At 36.2% G+C, this 26,340-nt stretch overlaps 2 protein-coding genes and 3 non-coding genes across 5 annotated transcripts; 2 read left to right on the top strand and 3 right to left on the bottom strand.

Annotated features, from left to right (window-relative positions):
* The first annotated feature begins 32 nt into the window (after positions 1–32).
* On the top strand, positions 33–25,852 carry LOC135693674 (ATP-dependent DNA/RNA helicase DHX36). The gene is made up of 29 exons (XM_065212210.2): positions 33–182; positions 1,318–1,523; positions 2,662–2,952; positions 3,137–3,175; positions 3,262–3,336; positions 3,600–3,695; positions 3,995–4,071; positions 4,609–4,683; positions 5,127–5,228; positions 5,354–5,418; positions 5,843–5,924; positions 6,167–6,298; positions 6,955–7,063; positions 7,443–7,530; positions 7,996–8,051; positions 8,749–8,813; positions 9,768–9,822; positions 10,873–10,961; positions 11,125–11,242; positions 11,761–11,859; positions 12,338–12,511; positions 13,127–13,213; positions 13,440–13,517; positions 17,464–17,563; positions 18,405–18,489; positions 20,305–20,428; positions 23,208–23,360; positions 24,145–24,288; positions 25,060–25,852. The coding sequence occupies exons 1-29, from the start codon at positions 170–172 to the stop codon at positions 25,069–25,071; spliced, it is 2,889 nt and encodes a 962-aa protein (XP_065068282.2). The 5' UTR covers positions 33–169; the 3' UTR covers positions 25,072–25,852.
* LOC148958932 (uncharacterized) lies at positions 13,418–14,571 on the bottom strand. The gene has a single exon (XM_089111208.1). The coding sequence runs from the start codon at positions 14,464–14,466 to the stop codon at positions 13,753–13,755; it is 714 nt and encodes a 237-aa protein (XP_088967334.1). The 5' UTR covers positions 14,467–14,571; the 3' UTR covers positions 13,418–13,752.
* Positions 19,068–19,140, bottom strand: Trnat-ugu (transfer RNA threonine (anticodon UGU)). The gene has a single exon. It is a non-coding gene; the product is annotated as a tRNA-Thr (tRNA).
* Positions 19,922–19,994, bottom strand: Trnat-ugu (transfer RNA threonine (anticodon UGU)). Its single transcript has one exon. It is a non-coding gene; the product is annotated as a tRNA-Thr (tRNA).
* On the top strand, positions 21,709–21,781 carry Trnat-ugu (transfer RNA threonine (anticodon UGU)). Its single transcript has one exon. It is a non-coding gene; the product is annotated as a tRNA-Thr (tRNA).
* Positions 25,853–26,340: the final 488 nt, after the last annotated feature.

Raw genomic sequence — 26,340 nt, 5'->3', positions numbered from 1 at the left:
TCATAAATAGCATTACGTCACAAGTGACAGGTCCACTGAATGGAACGGAGGCCAAATAACACATTGAGTTGAATGGCCTAGCATTTCCTAGATTTTATTAATAAAGAAAGATGGAAAGGGAGTACCTGTAAATGTTTCAAATTGACGATGTTCCCATTTAAGACGAAGTATGCATAGAGGAGGTTTGTATCAAAATGCATAAGGTTACCCATCCTTAAGTGACAGACAAGTTCCCTTGAAACTGGGAACCCACGTGTGCGCTCAAGAAATACACAATAATAATTGAAATATCGCGTGCCAAATTTCTTGTCACATGGATACCAAGCTACCATTTTGCTCGCGTACTCTCATCACTTCAACTGAAAATTATGTCATGTTAGGGACTCAAACCCCAGACCCTGGTATTTGTAGTTTGCTGTTTCATACTGCTCAGCCATTCTTTCACTGTGCACCTTATCTGATATGCCTGACTAAGATTTGTATTTAGTATTTGTATTTGTTTTTGTTTCTACCTAGCATCCGAAGGTAGTTTTTAGGACACCGAGAAGCTTATCAAGCAGTGTCCTGGTCCTTCCTCTTGATGTAACCCAGTCTGCAGAGTATGGCATGTGCACACCGGAGATGTTTTTGTGCAAAACCTGTTGTACACCGGGTATTTTCGGGTGTGGCAACTAAGATGGGTGTGGCTTGGTGTGGTCCCATAGAAAATGTCAGCTGATAAAAACAAGCACAGTTGTGTATGAACAATTTAAGATATCATGAATCTTACTTGACAAATATGCAAATAGAAACTTGCGCTATCTTCAACAGTATACTTTACACGCATTTTTGATATGCAACTCACAAATTTTAACCACAACAGGGAAAAATAATCGGTGCACACCAGACATTTTTTGGTGGTGCACACCGTCACCCCAGGCTATTTGCTCGTGCAAACCGGAGATCTCATCGAAAAGTGCCATACTCTGCAGACTGGGATGTAACCACACCTCGTGATTCCTATGCCTGGAATTACAGAGAGCTGGTGAATCTCCTCACTCTGGTTGAAAGTTTGGTCGTGCCAGTGACTTGCACCATGGACCCTTGGTTATGTAGTCAGTGCCTCTAGCAACTGACTTATTCTCGCATTCTACAACAAGCCTTATCGTTTATCACGACCAGGGATGCCAGAGCGACCAAGGGGCAAGGGGGTAGGCTTGCGTAAAAGGGCACTTGATGATGACTCAATGCCTTTAACTGAACATGTTATAAAGTAGTTTCCTTACTCAAACTCACCAGAATGAAGAAATGTGCACACCTTATTTCTCATGTTTGCAGGTATAAGAAGACATAGTTCTCATAATGAAGATGGTCCTAATGATGAAGGGAATTGGGGTGGTTATAGAGGAAGACAAAGAGGAAGAGGTGGAGGGAGGGGAAGGAGAGGCGGCAGAGGTCATCCATCTGGATTAACTGGAAAAGATATAGGGTTATGGTATGCTGCAAGGGGTAAAGAAAAAAGAAAGGCTCATGAAGCGAGAGAGGTATGTATCAACAAAGACAGGCATTTAGATGTTGAAATGTATTACACAAATCAAAGTGGATGCTACTCTCATGTGAAACCACAGCATATTTTCCTTTTCAGGCGGTAGTTATTCTCATGTTTCCTCTTCTATCTGATCCCAAAAAGACAAAAATACTCACCTGGTTTGAAAAAGGTTGCAAAAATTACTCAATTGAGTGACAGATTCAACTAGTGATATTTGTGTACCCACTATCAGCTTCAAATGACTGGGGTCCAAACCTTCTAGTTCATATGTCATCATTAACTCTAGGGGGTGGCGCTAAAGACAAAAATTCAGGGGTGGTGATAAAGACAAACATTTAAGTTGCTGGCGTTTATACTAAACGTAAGTATTGACAAAGGATGTATCAAACTGCCAACAATAAAAAATAAAAATTTGAAACAGCATGCATTTAGATTATGTGCCCCACGTAGAAACTAGAATGTTTTTTGGCAATTTTCTCCTTGTAAGAAACTCAATGTCCCAATATCGCCGGATTCTCAGATAAAATTGGATTGGATAGTAACAGACTCACCTTTGGCCCTAGTAAAAAGCTGAGACAAGGCCCCTATGAATGGATTGTAGGAATGTAGATATCAAATGGGGCTCTAGGGGGCTGTGTTGACAACCAGTTGAGATGTAATTTTGTAGTATAACGCCTCAAATGTCCTTATCGAAAGATTTTGTTTTCTTGTTTATAATTTTCTCTCGTTACAAATGATCAATGCTGTAAAGGTAGAGCTATGTGAAATAACTGATGTTATTGTAGTCAACTAAACATCATGTGGAAATACCTTTATATATGTCAATCAGTTATGGGGATTGTTTTAAGCATAATGATAATGATAATCTTTATAATGATAATCTGGAGCACACTTTACATTTTTTTGAATCAGCTTTAGATTGTGAGAAGTCATATAAAGTAAAGCCTTTGAAAGGTTTTAGAGGCTCTTTTGATCCCCTTTAGATTAAGGGCATATAATCATAAAGCCGTGGTGTCCTGAACAATTTTATGTCACTTTCTAACCTAGATATCTTTTTTCTAGAAAAAACATCTTGATTAGTCAAATTTCAGTTTTGCTACCACTGTTTCATGTTTATGTAAATGTTCTTTCAGAGACATGCTGTAGCCATTGATGATCACGATAAGAAGAATATAAGATCAATTCTTGGAAAGGGTTCAGACTCTTCAGAAAGCGATGAAGAAGGACAGTTTGAGGAAAATATCCTTCAAGATGAGGAAGTTTGTTTTGACCAAACAGTTGCATCTCATGCTGTGAACAATCAATTGGCTACAAATCTTTGCCCGACAAAGTCTAGTTTGTACAATGATGAAAAGTTTAATGAATGGCTCCAAAATGATCTTCGAAACAGACAGAAGAATAGTGAGAAGTATCAAGTCATGATGGTATGTTTCCTGTCTAAACCATTTATATGTTGTTCTACTTAGATTTTCATTAAATTTTATGTGTGTTATGTGTGTTATGTGTGATGTGTGTAATGGCGTGTTATGTGTTACATGTATTTGAACAATTTGTCATTCATTTTTTATTTTGGGAAGACACCAAACTAAGGTACTTTTGTCTTTCCAGGAATTTAGGAAGAATCTTCCTTCATACAAAATGAAAGAGGTAAGGAATGATTTATTGCCAAGAAATGTTTTTTTCTCCAGCACAAATAAAACATAAATTTTTGTAAACAATGCATCTTTTTGCAGGAAATATTACAAGCAATGAGAGCAAGTCAAGTTATGGTTATAAGTGGTGAAACAGGATGTGGAAAGACAACACAGGTATGATCCAACTTCACAATCTTGATGCAAGAATGGTAACTGTCTTATAAAGCAACTTTTTTAACTTGAATTTGAAGTGTGTGTAAAAGGGAAGTGAGGTTATTTGGTACTTTTTGACAAATTATTTTGAAATACTTAAGTACAACAATTTTAGATACAGGTTTGCCTTGTATTTTCAAGTATTGCTAGGTAATGTGTTTTCTGTAGAAAAAAGTGAGTTGTTATTATCATTATGTTTCACAGTTTAATGTGGATTTCTCTAGGTTGCACAATTCATCTTGGATAATGCTATTGAAAGAGGAGTTGGATCACAATGCCACATAATTTGCACTCAGCCAAGAAGAATAAGCGCTATTTCGGTACTTCTTCTCAAAATAGAAGATTTCATCACTATTTTTTTAATATAGATTTTAAAGGGTTAAATTTTTACAGCTAAAACATATTTAACAACTGTGGCTCATCTCTACTTTGCTTGTATAAAGGAAATGAGCAAGAAATTATTGAAAACAAATGTTAACACGATTTTATGAAATTCTTTTGACTTTAAAAATTTTGATATCAACAACCCAAGTTTTGTAATCAAAGTATGCATAAAATATGGATATATTAGCAGAAAGCGGTAATGTTAAAGAATCATAAGTTTTCTCTGGTCCTTTAGGTTGCTGACAGAGTGGCTGCCGAAAGGGGTGAAAGATGTGGAGAGGGAAGTGTGGGGTTTCAGATTCGTCTTGAAAAGTGAGTTTTGTTATACTTCAAGCATGAGCTTTGCAGTTAGTGACATTAAGAAAAATCTCAGTTCACTTCATTTCATATACTTAATATTCAACTACCTGCCATGTAAAGATCTGCAGAGGTAGTATAGCTAGATACAACAGTATTAAATAATCAACTAACACAGGATGAATGCTGTAAAAGGCGCAAAAATGAAGAACAAGATGAGTTAACTTGGGGAAGTTTTTGAAATAAGGACTCTTAGCACCTAGCCTAGTTGAGGACAGACTACCCTCTGTTTAAAGCTGATAGATCTCACTGGCGAATTCTTTTAAACTTATAATAGGACTTGGCTAATTGTTGGTTAAAAGGAAGGGTTTAAACTTTTGATGAAAGTGAAATGGGGACCAATTATGTAAAATTCTTTGCGTAGTATTTTAGGGTGCATAGTACTGAGTTTACATCCAGTCATATTTCATTAAAGCATACTGACGATTTGTTATTCTATTCAAGTATTATCGAAGCTTCTCACACTTAAGCCCTTTTTCATTTTATTTTCAGTCAACTACCACGTACCAGAGGATCTATACTTTATTGTACTACTGGGATCCTGTTGCGGAGACTCGTATCTGACCCGTAAGTAAATTTTATTTCCGATGTGCTGGTTTTGTTGTCATTCGCTCTTCTCGGCACTTTTTGCAGTCAATGTTTATTCCTTTTCTTATTTAATGTTGCATCGCAAGGTTTTTCTAAAGGGCAGCTGTTTTGTTTTTTACTTCTTTGCTCCGAGCCCAGTGTTAATGCTTCTTGAGGTCCCTTTATTTTTCGATGAATTAATGACAGACGGGCAAATTTTCGACATATTGTAGTGTTTGTTGTGATGTCATCATTAACAAGTTATTGAAAATTGGCATTTATAAGTACATATTGTAAGCTTTTTAAATATTAGGCCTTTTTGTCTGATAATCCTTAGAGTTTTATTTTAAAATGAAAATCCAGTCCATTTTTTCATCTCTCATATTCATTACCACGCTTAACCATGGTAACATTTACCCAGCTATTTATTGTAAATTTTTTAGCTTGCTTCGTGAAGTTAGCCACATTGTTCTGGACGAGATTCATGAAAGGGATCTGTTTTCCGATTTTCTGCTCATCATTGTGAAAGATCTTCTTCCGCTAAGGTAAGGTGTTTCTCTTCACACCATCTTTTCTCACCATCGTATGTCACCACTCAACATCGTTCCCCTTTATGTCCCTGTTACATCAAGGTACATCTGCTAATCTTGTTTGCCCGGTTTCGTTCCAGGCCAGACATAAAACTGGTGCTTATGAGTGCCACACTCAACTCTGAAATGTTCTCAGATTATTTTCGTAAGTTTTGTTTGGTTGTTCGTAGCATTATAATTTCAGACTAGTAACGTTTTCAGCATACTGTCCTGTGTACACTATCCCCCCTATGGCGCCATCCTTGGGCAATTGCACTTTATACAACAAATATTTGTTTGCCATTTTGACATCACATAAAAGTGCAAGTAGTCTTCTTACCTTGAAGTGCTTGGTTTCAGTGGAGAAACAAACTTGCGATACGTAGACAAATATTTTTCCACTTGCAGCGTGCATCGTTGCAGATACTAAGTTCATATAAGCCATGTAACATCAATTCGTCACATATCAGATATCAGTTCATGTTCACTACTTTTTTAAAGGTCATTATCTTGTTTGGTTCCTTATGCTTTGCTCCCTCCAACAAGCTTTCTTGCAGCCATTGTCTTACGTTGATCTGTATCTCCTTCAGATTCATGTCCGAAAATAAACATTCCTGGGTTTACATACCCTGTTCAAGAGTTCTACATTGAAGATATATACGAAATGCTGAGGTATTAAATTGATTTTCCATGTCATATTGCTTAAGTTTATTTTGTACTTTTCCAGTAGCTGATGCACTTCATTGTTTTTAGATGAATTAAATATTTAAGTCTGTTACATAGCAGTAGTTTATAATCAAAACCAAAGTTCTGTATGCATTGTTTTTGCAATACCTAAAGTTTGATAATTCAAAGAGTTTTCTGCATCTGGTGATTCATCTAATTGTCATTGATCTGCGGGAGCTAATTTGCAGTTATACCCCAAATGTTTCAACTCGAAACGATAAAGCTAAACCATGGCATAGAAGACGATCAAGAGACAATGAAATCAAAAAAGAGGAAGAAAGAAGAAATCTATTTAAATATTTACAAAATGCACCGAATGGGTTTGTTGTTACATTTATTTCTTATGCTCTTCTCAGTCCTTTAGAGTAGATTTTATTCATCATTTTACTGAAACAAGAAAATCCATTATTTTATTGAGACCAACAGAAATCATTGTATCAATTCATTTTTAACTTTTGTTATTCACTTTGAAAATTAACTTTTATGAACTTTTTATGCTAAAAATGTTTAGCGTGATTATCATTTCCTTCAAATTTATTTGTAAAGTTAATATTCTTGCTTGTTGTTTTTTCACTTTATCAGCTAGAAATTTTTTCATACTCTTTTTAAAAAAACTTTACCTATTTGGTAATAAAAATTTTTCTATTCATGTGTTTATTGTTTTGTTAAGCTTTGAATTTCAAATTATTATAGTCAATTGTAAATCAAAATCATCTTACAGGCAATTTTGAGCGGCGCGTCTGATTTGTTACATTTTGGCTAATCTTTTGTCATTAACCTATCATGTGATTTGAAGAAGAATTTGTTTGGACGTTATTTGCTTTTCGTAAGACCGTTTCTAGCTTCTAGTTCCAGCGTCGTCCTAGATAACTCTTGAAATATCACTATTTCAAATTATTTCCCAATGGAATTTTGGCAAGTTCAATAAAGAAGAGTTTTTTCTTTTGTGAGCAAATGTTCTTTTGTTCCATTGCAGCATGCACTATTCCAGGCAGACTGTACACTCACTGTGCAATGCAGATCTTGAATCAATCGATTTTCATCTCATCTCATCCATCTTGCGTCACATTTGCAACAAAATGGAGGTAATTTGTTTTTATTCAAGTTTCATTGTATGTGCTCCTTATCAAGACAAGCCATTGGAAGACCCCAATTAGAAAACTGCAATGTGAAACGTTGCGGCCTTTTGCTGTCAAGCTATTCATGTCTTTCTTGGCCTGGCTTTCTTGAATTAATTGTTTGGTTAAAATATCATCGAAGCTTTCATTTCTTGTTACTTCATTTCTTGTTTCTGAAATAATCGATTATTGTAAATTAGTTTTAAGATTATATCCTGTAATTTACCTAATGTTTTTACCTGAGTTATTTGTGAAAGCAGCTTGGTATTAAAGACCTTCTTTTCTAGAAACTGAGTCAAGTTACTTGGTTACTTCGTAGGTTCATAATACATTATATTCTTTTCAGGATGGTGCTGTTTTGATATTTCTCCCTGGCTGGGATGACATTTCAAAACTTCATGACTTGCTGCGAAGTAACCCATTCTTTAACGCTGGTAGGTGTTGCTATTTTTAAAATTCCAATGTCATCTATTTCACAGGTTCTGTTTCAATTTAAATTCGGATGTATATTTTGATCATAAGGGAAATAGAACAATGTAATTTGCTAATTTCGCCATCTTTATGAAAGCAGTTGCTAACACTGATTTACGAGGCTTCGATAGTTTACCTGCAATAGGGTTTTAAAATAATTATTTCCGAATTAAATCGTTGGCACTACATAAAGAATCTGAAAGTTGTCAATTAATACTTGTACATCAAGAATTTTGCCAAAGTTTTATGTTTGCATAGCAATATTTCCTGGTCTCCAAATAAATTGGCACCTGTAACCATTTCTGAAGCTTGTAACCGTTTAATCTTTCACGTTTGCTCATGTGATTTTCCACGTGGTTGATCACGTAAGCGTTGTTAAGCCATAGGTGTGTTGATTCACTTGTAATGAATTTTTAAAACCTTTGCAGATCGGTTCATGATTTTGCCTTTGCACTCTCTGATGCCAACAAAATGCCAGCAACAGGTATTGGTCTGATAATTTTTAATGAACCCAAAACATATGATTTGCCCAGTCGAAGGGGTGGAGATCTAGGGAAGGTTGTAGGACCTTCTGGTCAGATAACAGAAGACTAGATTTATGGGACTAAGTGAGTTCGCGCATTGAAGTGAGTTCAGAATATAAATTTTGTGCAATTTATGAACCGATACATTTATTCTACTGACCTTTCAGTTGGTTCCGAGCCTTTTCAGCATTAGGGGAGCATTCTCCCCAGTCAGACCTATTGTATTCGATATATGGTCAATAGACAATGCTTTCCATTCAATATCCATTATCAGACTCACTTAAGCTCTGCTCATTATGCTAGTTAACCCATACGAGCTCAATCCGGGTTTAACGGACCCAGGTAAAGTTTTATTTGATAAAAAGGCAACTGACATTGCAAGGTGTATTTCCAAGTTGAGCCGACGTACATATTCCAGTGTTTATTTCAAACAGGATAGAGGGTTGAGCTCGGTTTTTATGTCACCCATGTCGTACGTATGTGCCTCTTAATGCAACCCAGGTTCAACCGGTTTCTTATTTCCATTGCTCCTAAGGTGTTCCTGGATCAGAGTTTTGTGCGATTGATAAACACCCAAACGGTATTTTTTTGTTTTGTATGTTGCAAAACTTTTTAGCAGGCAATATCAGGTGATAGTCAGACTTGTCCTCTTTGTAGGTGTTCGATCGTCCGCCGATTGGAATAAGAAAAATAATAATTGCCACAAATATTGCGGAAACCAGGTAAACTATGATTTGCTGAAAAAGTTAAGTTTGAGAATAGAAACATTTCTAGCTTTGTAGATACAGCTTCTATGTTTTTCGTGGCCTCCTTCTTCCTTGCCTCGACGGCTTTTTCCTTGTTATAAAGGGCCCTCCCATGTTTTTGTGGCTTCCTCCATGATTTCAAAGGCTTCTTTTATCACTTCGGCAGCTTCTTCTATGTGTTCTTAGGCTTCTACCATGTTTCTAAAAGCTTCTTTCTTGTTTTCTGTAGCCTCGTGAATGTTTTAAATGCCTCTCCCCTGTTATTACAGCTCCTTAACTAGCCATTTATATGAAGCAATTGATCTTTTGTAAAAAATGGACATAAATCCTGGGCGAAAAGTTTTGTAGTAGTTAAGAAGTTTTTTCTTTGTTTTTGTGATTGTTTGATCATTTTCCAAGAGCCTTGGAGGCATTAAAGTACGAAGATAACAAGAAGAATGCAGACATTGACTTTCTCGAAAATGTTGTTTAAAAATGCAAAAGTTGTCACTTTATCTGCAAAAGATACTGAAGGCTTTGATACCTCAAAACCGGGCAAACATGCAGCTATGCAATCAACTTTATTTTCATTGGCCAAAATGATAAACTTTTAAGCAGAATGATAATAGATTCAGCCTAACATTTAATAATCGAAAATCTTTTGAAGGGGAGCAGAGGAAATTAATCTGGCAGAATTTAATAATTTCCCTATATCGCTTTGCTTTACTAAGTAAATATCCAACATTCTCACGGAGCTTCTTTTTTTGAATTTGATCTTCTTTTTTGGGGTCACAAAGAACATTAAGATAGGTTATACCGATTTTTATGCTCAAAACTAGTTTAATGGCTATTAAAACATAAGTACGACTAGACAAAACGGTGGTTTGATAAAAGTTACCTTGATAACGAATGAATCTTTCAAACTTTTCAGTTTACTTTAATTTACCGTAGCATTACAATTGATGATGTTGTTTTTGTTATCAATTCCGGGAAGATTAAAGAGAAAGTGAGTTGACGTTTTGAAAGTTTAAATGTGTTTTTGTGCTGAGTTTAGCGGATGTGATGTTTCTTGCCAGTTTTGAACAGACGGCAGATTGCACTTACCTGCCATGCCATCGGGCATCGTTGATGACCTTGATTGTCGACTCATCTCCGTTAAACTATTTTTATTCCTGAATCCCTGAATCTTTTGGAAAAGACTTGATTTTAATATTTTGTTGTTTAATTACCCACTGATGGTAACTTTTGTTTATGCCTATATTTTAAACTACGTTTATAGTCTCTAATTCTTTGTTCATTCTGCTGTTGTCAATTATTTAAAGAAAATCTCCATTAACCTTGGATAATTTTATTTTCTCTCGTAATGTCGATGTCGTTGCTAGTGCATTTGCCACCGTATGGTATGCATTTTTCCCAAGTTCAAAGACTCTCTAAAAAACCTTGTTCCGTTATTTGTTCTTTAGATACTTGGATTTCGTTACAACTGAAATAAGGAAAACCAACTGCGTTAACACTTGTTTTGTTTTAGAGACCTGCAAAATTTGATTTAAGTTTCCTGTCTGTGTTTGTTTTCGGAAAGCTACGATTGAATGTTTATGGTTTTGAATCTGTTGACTACTACTTCAGTATTTTGAATTTTGACTAAGCAAAAATTGATCGGACGTGTGCCTAAACCATCTGCTGGTATAAATGATGGAAAACTGGAAATATTGATGTTGCGTAACAAAACTAAATTCGAAATTGCGAGAAACAATAAGCTTTGCGACCAGTCAAATGGCAAGAATGTCTAAGCGTGCAGTGGTAGGGGGAAGGGGTTGGGGGTGATAATTATGAAATTGAGGATTGGAAATAAATGCCTGTAATTTCTTTTGAATGATAAAAGTGCAGTGTTAGGAGAATTGTGCTAGGTTGCATTCAACAACCCTCACCTGCTCAGAGCGCTGTGTTTCTCTTTCACTCACCATCCTCTGATATTGTCCTCCTTCTTTGCAAGCAAGTTTTAAAGTTTCTAAGACATTTCTGTAAAAAATAATTCATCTCTAATTGATCATTTTAGACCTACGACACAGCATTAAACATATCATGTCTTCAGCCCGTATGGGCAAGCAAAGCTTCATCAAAACAGCGAAGAGGGAGAGCTGGAAGGTAGGAGAATAAACCATGCCTTATAGTTAGAAGCAAGTGAAATAGAATGCAGATTCTTTCAATATTGGAAATTTGTTGGAAAGTTTTAAAACCTTCATATGTACAACACTGCGAAGATTTGTAGTCAGACACTGTTTTTCGTAAAACACTGCCGCTTTTGCAGGGTGCAGCCTGGCCACTGTTTTCACCTTTATACACGTCTGAAAGAAGAGTCGTTGGCCGACTACCAAACGCCCGAAATTTTGAGAACGCCTTTGGAGGAGCTTTGCTTGCAAATTAAAGTTAGTTCTTATAGTTATTAACATCATAACAAAAGTCAGTTTCTGTACTGCCAAAATGGATTTGTTCGAGGGAGGCACAAACATCGTTTTCATTCATCCATTGGGCCTAAACCTGGGTAGCTTTTGTGGATGAGCATTAAAGAAGTGCCATTTTTGAAAACCAGGTTTATTTTCTTTATCAATACGACTAGTAGATGTACTTGAATCAGTTGCGTTTCATCTTTATGTTTTCTTAAGAAAAACTTGCTTGATGGGCTTGCATACAATAATGTTTTACGTCCAAATGATTCTTGGTGGCTCAGTTGTTAGGGCCCCAGACCTGTAGCCTAAGTCGGTTTAGGTACAGGAAGTGAAGCCACACATGGACAGCTGATTGTTTCCCCGCCAATCTGGCCTTAGTCACCTTTGTAAGGTAGCTGTAAGATATCTTAGCCAACAGGTCTCTTTCTATACAACTTTAGCTTGCAGTTTGTTACTTTGTCTACCATGAATTAATCTGAATATATGTTTCTTTGCAGATTCTTAAACTCGGTAATATCGAACCATTCCTGGCGAAAGCTCTACAATCGCCCTCTCCAGAATCAGTGTACAGTGCCGTTCGCTCGCTTACAGAATTGGTAACTCATTAACTGTTGGTATTTCACCTAGCAGGCTTTGCAGTCTTTTGTTCTGTTTCAACACTGTACTGTCAAACCTGAAAATGCTAAACTTCTTGATAATGTTTTTTGCAATTTATTGCCAGTAGCCGTGCATAAAGCCGTCGAGTTGTTTCCACATCTTGCCAAAAGTGGAGTTGTTTTGAGGCCCTTATTGTCCAATTCTATCGTAAACAAATTGTTCATGTTTTTAAGGTTGAAGACCGTACATTTCGCCAATTAATGTTGGAATTACCGCTAAAGATGCCTTGGGAGGCTGGTAGAAATATTTGAATATAAAGATTATTGAAAAGAAAGATCCCTTTGAAGCATTTTGAATTTTTATTCCTTTGATATTTAAGAAAATTGTTAATGATTAGTATCTCTTTATTCATTTTATTTTTTATTTCTGTTTCGCATTTGTTTAGTGTTCTGACACCCTCTTGCGCTCTTGTTTCAGAATGCCCTCGACAGAAACGAAAACTTGACGCCACTCGGCTACCATTTGGCCAATCTTCCGGTGAACCCAAAAGTTGGCAAAATGATTCTATTTGGTGCAATTTTCTCATGTCTTGATCCAGTATTAACAGTTGCCTCCAGCTTGGGTTTCAAGGACCCTTTCTTTATCCCTTTGGTCAGTAACTTTGACTTAGTTTTTCAAGTTTTATGGGTAACATACTTTGTGTTTTCATCCAATGTTATCAGGTGTCTTTATGACTCTCTCTTTATGTGAGAAACTTCGTACGTTACATAGAGATTAATTAAAACATATATGGGCTATTTTGTTTTTTTTGCATTTATTTGTTTTCAACGTTATAGCCCAGAAATATATAGACATTTAAGAGACATCATTTTTTGCTATATTAAGTATTTGTACTTGTAATAGGGATTTTAACCATGAACTTTTTAACGATGTCTCCAAATCATACTTGCTGTCTTTGCACAACAGAGCTATATCTAAAATCGATCTATGCTTTAGCGTGTGGACCAGGACGGTGACACGTGTCTGTCCAAACTTTCACTCTTAATACCATTATCAAGCAGCTAGTTAGTTTACGATTCCTTTAACTGGGCGATTGCTTTACCCGAATGCTTCTTTCCAAATGAATAAGTACTTTAATTTTGAACTTCAGAAGCCAACGCTTTTCATAGTTTCAAACAATGTTATTTTATTTAGTCTTGCTAAAAATAAAGTCCATTTTTGAATTGTATCCAGGTCACTAATTCACCTTTTTTTTGTGATTGTTAGGGCAAAGAAAAAGAAGCAGATGCTGTACGAAAACAATTTGCAAACGGAGCCAAGAGCGATCATATCATGCTTGTAAACGCCTTTTCTGTAAGTTTATTTAATCTGACAATTTTTATCTGCCAAGATTTTTAACCCGTTTTATTTTTATAACTTAGATTCTTTCAACTAGATGTTATTTTGAAACTAATGACTCTTAAAGCCTTTTCTATCCCAGAAAATGAGCCGATATTTGAGTAATCCATGAAAACATGAAGAATTGAAGTTAACTGTCAATTTTTTTGTCTCTTTTATCGCAAAATATATCATTTTGCAGAAATGGGCAAAGATTCGTGGAACACGCCAAGAAAAAGATTGGTGCTGGAGGAATTTTCTTTCTGTGAATACGTTGAATGTAAGTTGAATAAATGTTTCTTGTTCTTTGTTATGTATCATTTTACGTTATGTATCTTTGTTATGTATCATTATAGCAAGCTTATGTTTCAAATATGAATATGAATTGTCTTAGAAGCAGGAGATGACAATGAATGAAGGAAGCGATCTAGTTCCATAAGCATATCAATTCAGAATCAATCTATACAACCTTAAGAAATTCATAGTAAATATATTAAATATATTAATAGATAGTTCTAACAAATTACAATAGGCTTAAATTTGCATACACCGTCATCAGATCTATTTACAATGCTTGTACTTTTTAAAAAACGTCCACTTAGTTTCATGTCATTGTCTTTGGGGGAAAATTGTTCAAGTTCCCTTCTCGGGTATGATAACGTCATGCATTGTCTGTTGTTGTTGCTGCTGTAGTAGCTGCTTCTGGTTTCTTTTCCGGTATCTCTTGCAATACTGACAGGCCGGTTGTTGCTGGCATCGGTTCTGCCAAAGTTGCTCATGCCGTTGTGGAGAGATGCGGAGTAACCTTTGTTGTATCCGTTGTAAGCCTCGTGCCCATATCTTTCATATGGCGGCTGATGCTGTCTGCTTATAGTTGTCCTCCGCAGAGGTGCCACGTCTGGGTACGGCTCAAAGTGTGACAGGCGATGTTGCTCTCGTAATGCACCAGGTGAAGACATTCTGGTCATTGAGAAGTCGCTGGTTTGCTGTTGAAGTGTGCTTTCCGGACGTGGAAGGTATAGGAGCCCGGTTTCGAAATGACAGCTGCGATGAACCGGTTGAGCATTCACCAGACAGGGCAAGTTGCAAGGAACTGCGATGGTGCTTGCAAACGATGCTTGTTGTGCTCTCTTGTGAGCTGAGTTCCAATAATCTCTCTTCAGTTTCATGCGACGATTCTGGAACCATGTTTTCACTTTCTTCTCAGACAGACCGAGCTCCTCCGCCATGTCATACCTCTCTTGTGGGTTTGGATATTGGGATTCTCGGAATTTATCTTCAAGCTGTTGTAGTTGTTTTGCGGTGAAAATGGTGCGAAGACGCTTGCTTTCTGCTGAAAGAAAAGAATTATCTGATTAGGTAATGATTAAATGCTATTTGATTTCAATTAAATGGTATTTGCAGCCAAAGATTAAGATGGAGAAAAACGTACAGTAATGTGTTGTAGAAAAACGAGTAAAATTAGTGGATACCAACCTGTTTGAGAATGCGATCCACGTTTCTCAGGTGAAATGTCCTTCTCAGTCGTAGAGTCTGATGTCGCATGTTTCACTTCTGCCTCATTCGGGTTTCCAGACTCATCAATTTGTCGTCGTACCCTCTTCCTTTCGATGTCCGATGAAAGTATATAGTCGATACTGAATCGCAAGTGATTGCGAGATTGCTGTTGTTCCATTTCGTTTTATCTTGTGAAGTCTCTCGTAGTCTACCTTCAGCTAAAGAACGATGACAGATATGATCCACCATTATCCCATACCTCCCTATATGGCATTTCGCTGTCCTTTCGTCGACCGACAGGCCCCCTTCAGGCGGCATTGTCCTTTGATCATCGCAGGTTGAAAGTTCCACCGCTTTTGTTTAGCTGTCACAGTAAACAAAAGCACAAGTGTTTGATTGGCTGTCGCCATCCTAACAGAAGACTTCAAAGAATGCGGCTTGCGATCGTCGGAGCCTCTGCGCAATCTTTAGTGCTACGGAGGCTCTTGTTTGATATTTGCCGCGAAATGCCCTAATGTTTAGGGTTGTTGTTCCTTCCAACCAATCGCATTTTGGTAGATGTCGAAACTTTTTTGGGCAGCAGGCATACGAGTAACTGTGCACGAACACAAATCAGCACGTTTAAGCTGCCCCATTTCGCCTTTTTCAAGGGAATCGACTTGATTTGAAGTCCAGCGTCTGGCTAAGTTCAGTCCTTAACCAGTTAAGTCCAGGTTTCAGTTACTTTGTCAATTACGAGCCAGTTTCACGTAACTTTCATAGCCTGTTCCAGTTTCATATCCTGTTCCAATCTCGTGAATTGGAGTCTGAGCAAAAGTTAAAGGAGAAATGCTGTTATCAGCAACTCTGTACTAACAACATTTCATGTAAACGAGAAAAAGCAGTGGCTTTAGAATACATCCCTGCGGCACTCCATTAAAAACGTATCTTTTTTGCATGATATGAAAGAAGTTTTCGGATGTGGGGAAGATGGATGTTAAACGCCTTTTCCTTTTGGTTTGTTTTAATATGTTTATGTAAACAGACCAGAACACGTGGATTGCTCGCTCTGTGAAGTGAAAAATCTCTTCTACCTAATGCATGTGCGTAACCTCGATAATGATTATGACAATCTCAGGAGCAGTAATACAGCCCAACTTTTGATAAATCTGGGGTCACAGATTTTTGAGAAATTGGCAAAAACGTTTTTTGAATTTCTATAGATAAAGTCCAATTTTTTGTAACAAATTAACTGTTCAAAGGCAGAAGAAACTTGAGGAAAGATTCCAAGGAAGTTCATAAAAATGGTTCCAGGAATGCCGCCTTGGAAGTTTGTAAACAAATTTGTCTAGCAACAGATGCACAGCTAAATTCGGGAAGGTTTGTGAAGGGAGTTTATAAGTAGGTTTACATCAAAATAAATGTTCAAGTTGGGCTTCAATATATATCTATCTATTTCATCTTCATTAGTGAAAGAGTTTTATGGTCATATCGTAGTTAAACCCGGATATTTAATCGAGAATTGACGATTATTTTAGTTCGCAGATTTGCGATAAAAAATCAATTATAATTGTATGAACATTTAAAATTGTGTTTTCATTTCATAATTTTGTTTGTTTAGTTTTGTATTTTTTTCGCCGCCTTTGATCGGAATCTTTGCCGCTGCTTTTGGCGGACGGTGACAAATTAGCCGGCCAATCAAACATCAAAGGCGCCGAAGGGGGCTGTATCAATTCTTTAGAAGACTGGTAAAGACAGAACCCCCACTCCTTTGTGACACCGCTCCCGCCAAAGGAGGAAATTGGCCACCTTAATTTTTTGATAACCAACAAATGCCGCCAAGTCAGTTGCGCTTTGCCTGTACTAATTGCAGATTGACACATTTCGCCCGAAATGCAGTAGAAACATTATTTTTTTACTCTAATAAGAAAAAATCAAAAAAGAAAGTCCGTGAATGTGATTAAAATAGGTCCCTCAGAAGATATTGCCACATGCCTCTTCAAATCAGGTCTTGAGGCTACATTCCCATACCCTCCATCGCTCCACCTAACCCATATAATACCCAAGCTTATAAATACAGCTTAATGAACTCAAATTAAAAAGCAACATAATTTATGGGCAGGGAATGGACTGGAAAAGTTCACTTTTATCTACCAGCAAGCCGATACACTAGTCCAACCTTGGATACCTAAGGTATGAGAGGGGAAGGGAAGCATAACTTACTTGAAGAGCCGAGTCTATCCTAAATGCAAACATTAAGAACTGTGAAAAGAATCCAGCAATATATAGGAGCCCTAACCTCTAAGAGATCAATGAAAATAACAAGAAATAGAGAAAAACCTCCGGGGGCTGGATGATTCAAAACTAGCTTGATTTTCGCCTGATTTGATATATGATTCCCGAGTTTCTATGATTTTTAAGTTTTAGATCTTCAAGCTTGAACCTAGAGCAGCTCAAGATATGGTGAAAACTATGCAGAGAAGAATTGTCGAACCAACTTTGTATAGGGTTGTATATCTGGCGGGGTTGTTGGGCTAAATTGTAGAAGTTTGTTGGTGAATTCATTGGCTTAAGGCTTAAGGTATTAGGCATAATGGCTTAAGGTATTAGGCAAAATGTTGTCCTTATTCATGTCTTCATCGGTATATTTTGCTCTTCATCTCCAACTCCATCCCATCCCACCCATTTGGGAATATCAAGTGACCGTACTGTTTGTATCTTTTTTTAAACAACTTCAATTTCCCTCGAAGATGATCGCCAGTATGAAGTCTCAATTCGCCGGCCTTTTGCACCAGATCGGTTTCGTTGATTCCCCAAGTGCAGATTGCTACCAGGCCAATGTCCATTCAGGTAGGTCGTTTTCTCTTAGTGTCGATATTGACGGGGGATGCGATTTTAGATTCCTATCATTTAGGAATGTTATTCTTAGCATTCCTCTAAACCAATTAGAAATTGCATCATATGCACATGCGCATTAGGGTAATTGCCTATGACAAAATTCACAACGCTTAGCGCTTCATGGAATTTAATAAAAACAATTATAAATCATGGTGGTATTATATGAACCCGATATTCATTCTGTGAAGCCCTTTTCTCTTAATTACCTTCATCATTTGATTCGAAACTGGCTTTTTCCCTTAAGAGCCACGAATATCGCCACCACAGAATAAATTAGGCAATGTGAAAATAGCGTTATCGATTTTAACTGCGCATGTGAATATGATTCGAAATTATAAAATTCAGTAGACGTTCGGAAAAATGCTGGTTTGTCTCCATAACAAGAGAGTTACTGTTTTCTTACGAAAGAGGGTTACAGAAGATCATCTGTTGCACTCGAGAAAAATGTTTATTTTTGTGATCAACTTGTTTGTTTGTAACCTTATTTTAATTCGATATTTTTTCTAGCTTTACATATATATATATATGGATATATACACATACAACTAATCTATTTGTGTGAATAACTTTATGAAGAGTCATAAGTTACAACATATAACATCTTGAGTTGTTTCTGGCTCATTAAACGTTCTGCAGTTGACATATGTTTAAATTTTGATAATTTTGATAAACACAACATCTGCCTGCAACACCAAAACACCAACTTCGTCAAGATGAATCTTGAATTGGCCTTTTTGTATTTTTTTGTGGTTCAAGTTTCAACCTGATAATGATTGATCTATTTTTTTGGCAGACAATGTCAAGTTGATTGCAGCTGTTATCTGCGCTGGTCTCTACCCAAATGTTGCCAAAGTTTCGAATCCACACGGACCAAGCGGGTGAGCAGCATTTTCGCGTGATATGTTGTAAGCCATATAAAAGATTTTTGTTTAATTACGTCAAAACACAGTTTAAGGGACTGCCGACCTTGATAGCTATTTTTGAGTTCTTTCTGTCTGTCCCTTACCATTTAATGTTATTTGTTAAAAAACTCATTTTAGTATGAGTCACTTCAATTTACTATTTTTTGTTAAAATTAAGTTCGAGATTCCTTTGAGCTTTGAGATTTTTTGCATTTATTTACACTAGAACACGTTTATAATGTTTAATAAGCAAGCAGGGACCTAACGGAGAGCCCTGTGGCAAACTCTTTGTTTGATTATAAATCCTGTTTGTTGTCTTTTGTATCGTTTTCTGGCAACAAGAAATGATAATGTAACCGGCTAGTTCAATATTATTTTTCATCTTGATGTCTGTAATCACCCTATATTCTGCTAGAACATAGTATTGTACTAAGACCTGTTGTTTTCTATGTCCAATGTTAAGCACGATGGACTCGGAATGTGTTCTCAGTGTCAGAAGGCAGTACCAAAGTTGATCAAAACAGACCGGTCAGTTAGGGCAAAAAGATCACGGTAGCCCCTAGAGAGACTCGAACTCTCGACCCCTGGTTTACAAGACCAGTGCTCTAACCACTGAGCTATAGAGGCATATAATCAGTTACAAATAAATAAAACATATGTTTTCCTTTAGACTGGATGTTTTAATGAAAACATATGTTGCCTTAGAAACCATTTTCGTCGTAAGACATTTCTTGCATGACGTAATTGGGCTCCAGACTCCCGATGGAGACAGATCTGCAGTAGATTCAATTATTATGATATGTTGTAAGCCATATATAAGATTTGTGTTTAATTACGTCAAAAACACAGTTTAAGGGACTGCCGACCTTGATAGCTTTTTTTGAGTTCTTTCTTTCTGTCCCTTACCATTTAAAGTTATTTGTTAAAATCTGAACTCATTTTAGTACGAGTCACTTTAAAGTTATTTGTTAAACTTTAAACTCATTTTAGTACGAGTCACTTTAACTTAATATTTTGTGTTAAAAATAAAAGCTGGAGATTCCTTTGAGCTTTGACATTGTTTGCATTTATTTACACTAGAACACGTTTATGGTGTTTAATAAGCAAGCAGGGACCTAACGGAGAGCCCTGTGGCGAACTCTTTGTTTGATTATAAATCCTGTTTGTTGTCTTTTGTATCGTTTTCAGGCAACAAGAAATGATAATGTTACCGGCTAGTTCAATATTATTTTCCACCTTGATGTTTGTAATCACCCTATATTCTGCTAGAACATAGTATTGTACTAAGTCCTGTTGTTTTCTGTGTCCAATGTTAAGCACGATGGACTCGGAATGTGTTCTCAGTGTCAGAAGGCAGTACCGAAGTTGATCAAAACAGACCGGTCAGTTAGGGCAAAAAGATCACGGTAGCCCCTAGAGAGACTCGAACTCTCGACCCCTGGTTTACAAGACCAGTGCTCTAACCACTGAGCTATAGAGGCATATAATCAGTTACAAATAAAAAAACATATGTTTTTCTTTAGGCTGAATGTTTTTATGAAAACATATGTTGCCTTAGAAACCATTTTCGTCGGACGACATTTCTTGCATGACGTAATTGGGCTCCAGACTCCCGATGGAGACAGATGTGCAGTAGATTCAATTATTATGTTCTCTTCTTCGCCGATTATTTGTCTGAAAGCTAAAAAGAGTTGAAAATTTCTATATTAATACAACTATTTGGTTTTTCAACAGCAAATTGAGCGCTTTTTACTTGCTTTTTCTCTAACGAACAGTTGTTTTTTTCTCTAGAATGCCGAAATTCACGTCGAATAACCACGGCAGAGTTCAATTGCACCCAAAATCTGTTAACTTTGGTGTGAAGCATTTTGAATGCCATTGGATGGTTTACCACGAAATCATGAAGACCTCCAAGGTATTCTATATACTTTGATGTTTGATATTTATATATACTTTGATGTTTATCTCTACATCTCCTGAAGAGTGAGTTACTCACGAAACAGGCTTGTAGAGATAAACCATAGTCTTTCATAGAGTAGTCTTATTTTCTTCAACTCTATGATATATCAGGCTCTACGTGCTAACGTGTTGAGCACTGTGCTACGGAAGTATCAAAAGACAAATTTATATATATATATATACAAGGTATATACTTATTTTCTTTTGCAGAAGCTGATTTCATACCAATGTTATTCATCATTATTTTCTTATTACTTATTCTTATTGATTTTGCATTTACAATCTTGAATGCTTGGATTTTGCAGTATAATCTAAAGGCAAATTATTTGCTTTGAAACCTTTTTTGCTACACTAACCATATTGAAGCTTACTTCTTTTCTAGCACTATTCTAGCACATTTAAACTCAAAACGTATGGCTACACTTTTGTAAAAAGTTATGGCTTTGCATTTGATTAGGTCTTGCAACGAAAAGTTACTTAGATACGTGTAGTGCTTTCTTTACGTAATCTTGGTCTCTGAATCCTCAAGAATGCTTGTAAGTTCGAAAACCCATTTCCCTTTTGGATAATAGCCATAAAAAGTGGCCTTGCAGATTTACAGCATATACCCTAGTGAATCAAATGAGCATGAAAATATTTCTGAAACTGCTTGGGTCAGCTAACGATGAAGGCTTTGTATTTTTTGGGGAAAAACGTTTTGCAAGCAGCAAAACATGTACGCTTTGAGCAGGCGAGAATTTCTGCAACATCTTACTAGCATTCCTTTACTTTGTGAAAAACAATATCTAACAGATGCTTTTAAGTTATTTCTGCATTTAGATCTGCAATTTTTACGGTTGATCTTCTCAATTTTTTTTGCGAACCTGACAGTTTTGAGCTGATAGACAATAGCTTGTGAACATTTTGTATATTTGAAAAAGGCTTTGAAAAATGCAGACATTTGTATATTATTTGTCGCTCTTGAAAAAGGCTTTGAAAAATGCAAACATTTGTAAATTATTTATCGCTCATTTTTAGGGAGAAATAATAAAATCTTTTATCCAATTTTTTAAGATGTCACATTTAAGCTATTACAACTTCTTGACTGTAACTATGTCAACGTAGCTCGGAACTTCATGCGATAGACTCGTTGATTGGCTAGCGCCGTTTCTATAGCAACCTTCAGACATCAACAAGCTTTGCAAGAATTTGCTATTCTTTTCAAGCTGTAAGACTTTTTCTCAATCAAGCACATATGCCTCTATAGCTCAGTGGTTAGAGCACTGGTCTTGTAAACCAGGGGTCGAGAGTTCGAGTCTCTCTAGGGGCTAATTTTATTGCCCATTTTTGGCTCGTAGCACATTTTAGAGCTTCTCTTGCCGACCAATATGTAGAGGAATCACAAAGCGGGAGAAGATGAAGAGAACAGGCCCTGGATTGCAGGATTTCTGCCTCTTGTATTTTCCATACATGAAGATAAGCAGGAATGTTTGCCTTTGAGCTGTACTTCATATTTTCTTCACGACCCAAATCTAGGGGGAGGGGGGCTGTATTTGTGCCATTTCCTGTCTCACTATCCTTGGATTTTGTCACTGAGCCTTTTTTTCTGTCACTTGTTGATTTGCAGACATCATCCTTACAGCCCAGAAAATTTATTATTGCATAACGAGTTTAGAATAATCATTGGCGGTTTGAAGAGGCAAGGTTTTTTTTGGGGGGGGTATGGGGGTATGTTAAATAATAATTAAGTTTTGGTGCCACACCCTTCATGTCACTGGAAAATGGGAACGCCCATTTTTAAAATTAGGTCTTCAACTTAAAGATAAAGAAGATAAGAAGATTGATAAAGAAGAAACTTAGCGTTATTTGATTGCTACTGACTACCAAAATATGATCGGTACGAGAGACTACTACATTTATGTTGATACAAAATGAAGTACACACGATAGACATCAAAAGTGAATGCCAGAAAACAGAAAATATTTTAAGGCTTAGCATTTAAGTACGAAGTTTATAAAGCCATTAACACAAAGCGTGGTCCAAGTAAAGCTTGGTCCTTTAGGCCTTGCGGTGGGTTTTTCTCATCTTTTCGCTCAGTTACTGTCATTTCCAAAATATTTTGCTGTAGAATTAGGTTTCTTCTCTAAGATTAAAGAGTAACATTACTGAATTGAATTCTTAATAGAGAAACTAGTTAGAGAGCTGTCAATTTTAACACTTGGAACCAGGTTGAAGAGTTTTATAGCACTGTATAATATACTTGTTCATGTTCTTGATATTGTTCAAATGATGATATACCAAATACAACATTGTTGATTATGATCAATGGACAGCATAAAAAACATCTTTATACCAAAAATATTTTGTCTTCATACCAATGATTTTGTCCTAATTGCGAGAAATCGTCCTTCACTCTAGCCTGTTCAAAGAATCTATAATGTTTTCAATTTGTTTCAAACTTTGCGTTGACTTAAATTTCATTGTCCTTCACTTACTAGAATTTTAACGATGAATTTTTATCCAATTCAGCGCCAAATAGGAAACAGTTGAACCAAATGAAAACAATAGAATATGCAAACAATAGTGCCCAAGATTAAAAATGACCATTCTGTTTGGATGTTAGGCTAAGATAGTCATTTGCAGGGTCTAAATAAACGAAGATTCTTGTGTGTAGGTTTATAGATTTCTTTGATAGCACATAGTTCTTCTGTAAATGAAAAATATATTTTATAATTTTCGTGTTGTTTTCTCAATAGATTTTTCTGTATGATACCAGCCTGATTGCCCCGTTTCCCCTGTTGTTCTTTGGTGGGAAAATAACGACAGGTCGCGAAGATTTCCAAAATGTTATTAAAATTGACGGATGGATTAAGTTCAAGGCATCACCGGAGATTGCGAAACTTGTTAAGGTAAGGAAAAACCAAATTTCTATTCAGATATTGAAAGCATTGAGGGCGTTTTCCATTAGACATTTCTTTATCAGAATTTGTTTAAATTGTTTGTTAACGTAACCCTTGCATTTTCAATCTTGTGAACTATCAACAAATGAAGCAATCTAGAAATTATGGAATTTTGTTTTTATATGATTGAAATGAAATAATTTCAATCAGTTAGCAAGTTACTGCAAGTATCCCTCCCTGTCAGTATTTTTCTACTTGCCTGGGCAGAAATTTGCGCAGTCTATTCAGGGTAATTGAAAATCTTTATATTCCTTATTCAAGTCATCTGCATATGATGGAACGTTAGTTTTGGTAACGTTAGATTTTAGCTTGACTGCCGCCTCGGCGGCCGATCTCTGGTCGATCTCCGTCCGATCTCCGTCCGATCTCCGTCCGATCTCCATTTGGACTTACGGTCAACGCTTGCACGCTGGTCAAACCTAATGTAACTATCATTGCCTTTTAACACGGATTCAGATTTGAAAGGCATTCAGTCGTATTCCAAATGATGATGCTTCTAGCCAGTTTCTTTTAATTTGACTTTTCAGGTAATTTCTTGTAAATAAGCTCGTTGTCTTAGTACTTCACATCTTGCGTAGCATTTTTTGTGTTACGATAAAACAGTTATCGGTACTGAAGCAAGCCAATCAAATTTTATATTCTTGTAGACAATAAGTCAACAAAAGGCGGTTTTTTTTTCTTGACCAAAATGATGTTGAGTTTTGTATTTGGTTGATTCTTCTTAACATTTCAGGAGTTACGAATGAAGCTGGATGAATTACTTGAGCAGAAAATTTCGAACCCAAATTTGAGGTTAATGGCCGACCGTTCTCAAATGAACGATCAAGGACGACTTCTTGAAACAATTATCAATCTAATTACCAAAGAAGAAGTCCAGGTTTGTTAAAATATTTTTTATTTTTTATGTCCAAAGACTTCTTAATAACGTAACTGTGTACTCTTTTAGTAGTTTCAACTTTCAGTGTAGCCATATTTAATTAGGCTCTTTTGTGATTTAAAGTAGAGAAAATGATATCGAGGCAACAGTGGCAGTATGCTTTTCGAAGCTGTAAACTATAGCGATTTTCGAAAACCCAGACCTCTTAGGTGACCGCGGCTACTTGAGCAAGAGTTTAAGTTATCTTAAAGAAGGAATTTCTTTTTTGCAACTTAAGTATGAAAGTCAAAATAATCTTTGTGAATAATGATTAAAAGTAGTCTTTGTATAATGGGTTTTCGTATGGATTCCTACCGTAATTAAAAAATTGGAAAAATTTTGCTATGTTAGCTCCTTGGATAGGGATTTGACCATTTTTTGCCATAAAGTATTTATTGGCACTACAGTTCCTGTCAGATGTTCTTCAACAGCATTTTTGCCACTCACTTTTGCCCTTAATATAGCATTTCTACCATTTCTACCGTGTTTTATTTAGTTTGATGTTTAGAATAGAAAATGTAACTTGCGAGCACTTTCTGCCCCGAATCTGTAATGTTGCTCTGCTCGCGATTATCAAAGTCTTTTATTTTTAATTGCAATTGAAAGTTGGTTACCGTTCTCAATTGGTTTCCGAATTTTTCCAAGACCGATTTCCAGACACGTATTGTTATGTTTTTTTATTTCTCATTTATTTTTCATTACCTCATTTCTTGTTGTCACATTTTATTGCAGAGAAGCTGTTAGCTGCACCCCAATGAAGGACTATCATTTGAGCCATGAAGAGAGATGCTATCGTTACAGTCTGTGTCCCAGAAGATATAAACCCTTGATTGCATCGGTTCGAGAAATTACGGATTTTGGATCTTCAGATAGTATCGTTTGGTTTTGGATTCGCTTTGTTGCCTGCAGATTCAGGAATCATTGAAGAAACCTTAATAATATTTTGAAGAAGAGGAAGTTTAAAAAGCTCTCGAAGTCACTTTTTTATATTTATATAGGTTTAGCCAAGACTGTCAGCATTTCGAGGAAACTGTTTCTCAAGTTTAGAATGCACCTTAACTCTCTGCATTGCAACTTTCCGTAATCATCTTTTATTTTGTGTTTTGTAAACAGAATATGTCATATTCTGGATTTATTTATGTCTGGACTGAGATATCGGAGACACTCGGGGCTCTAGATTCCTTTTAGGTCGGGTGTAGGGTTTGTAGCGAAATCCAGTTTTTTTTTTCTTATATAATGCAAGCAATTCTTTAATAAAATATCAACGGAATAAGAGGACGGTACCTCAGGATGAATATATAGTTGACCAGATACCAACCTGTTTTTGCAATCTTGCTTTGCAGATGGTTTTCACGATCTTGGCTCCTAAAGGCTGGTTTTCATATAACGTATTTCGACGTATTTCATCGCAATTCAGAGTCTACGATCAATTAAGATTAAGTTTCTAATGCCCCGATAGTGTTTTATAGTTCAATTCAACTTTCCATTCCATTCGATCAAACTATTATATATTCAATGTTATTGATTTTGCTGTCTTTCTTTATTTTCTTCTTCTCGATGCCATTTTATAATGGACTGCAATGCAATGTTTTTTTACAGTGAAATAGCTCCTCTGTTCGGATACCTTTCAACTGATTGAAAGAGTTCACCAGGAAGTGACACTAGTTGAAACGTAATTTTAAAATCTGATTAGCGAGATAAAAAGAAAATGTTATTTCCATTTTCATTTTTTCATTTCATTGCTTTTTGAAGCTCACTATACATGCAAATCTAACTACGAACAAAGAGTAACGAATGTTAAATCTGTTACTAAAACAAAATTAATAACTGTTATTTAGAACATATTCAAAATACTTGTTCAATTTGAGCATTTTAGAATTAAAAATCCCACAGCAGTCCGAAAACCAACGAGAGGAGAGCACCCCCCTTCTCTAGAACATGTTTCTTTAAACGCGGAGCATGAATGTTTGACATTGCCTAATAAAATATTCTTAGTGAATAATTACAAGGATT

Source organism: Rhopilema esculentum, chromosome 11 (genome assembly GCF_057945365.1).
Source record: "Rhopilema esculentum isolate cy_ngs chromosome 11, ASM5794536v1, whole genome shotgun sequence".
NCBI lineage: Eukaryota > Metazoa > Cnidaria > Scyphozoa > Rhizostomeae > Rhizostomatidae > Rhopilema > Rhopilema esculentum.
Note: the sequence above shows the minus strand (reverse complement) of the source record. Positions and strands in the feature narration are given on the sequence as shown.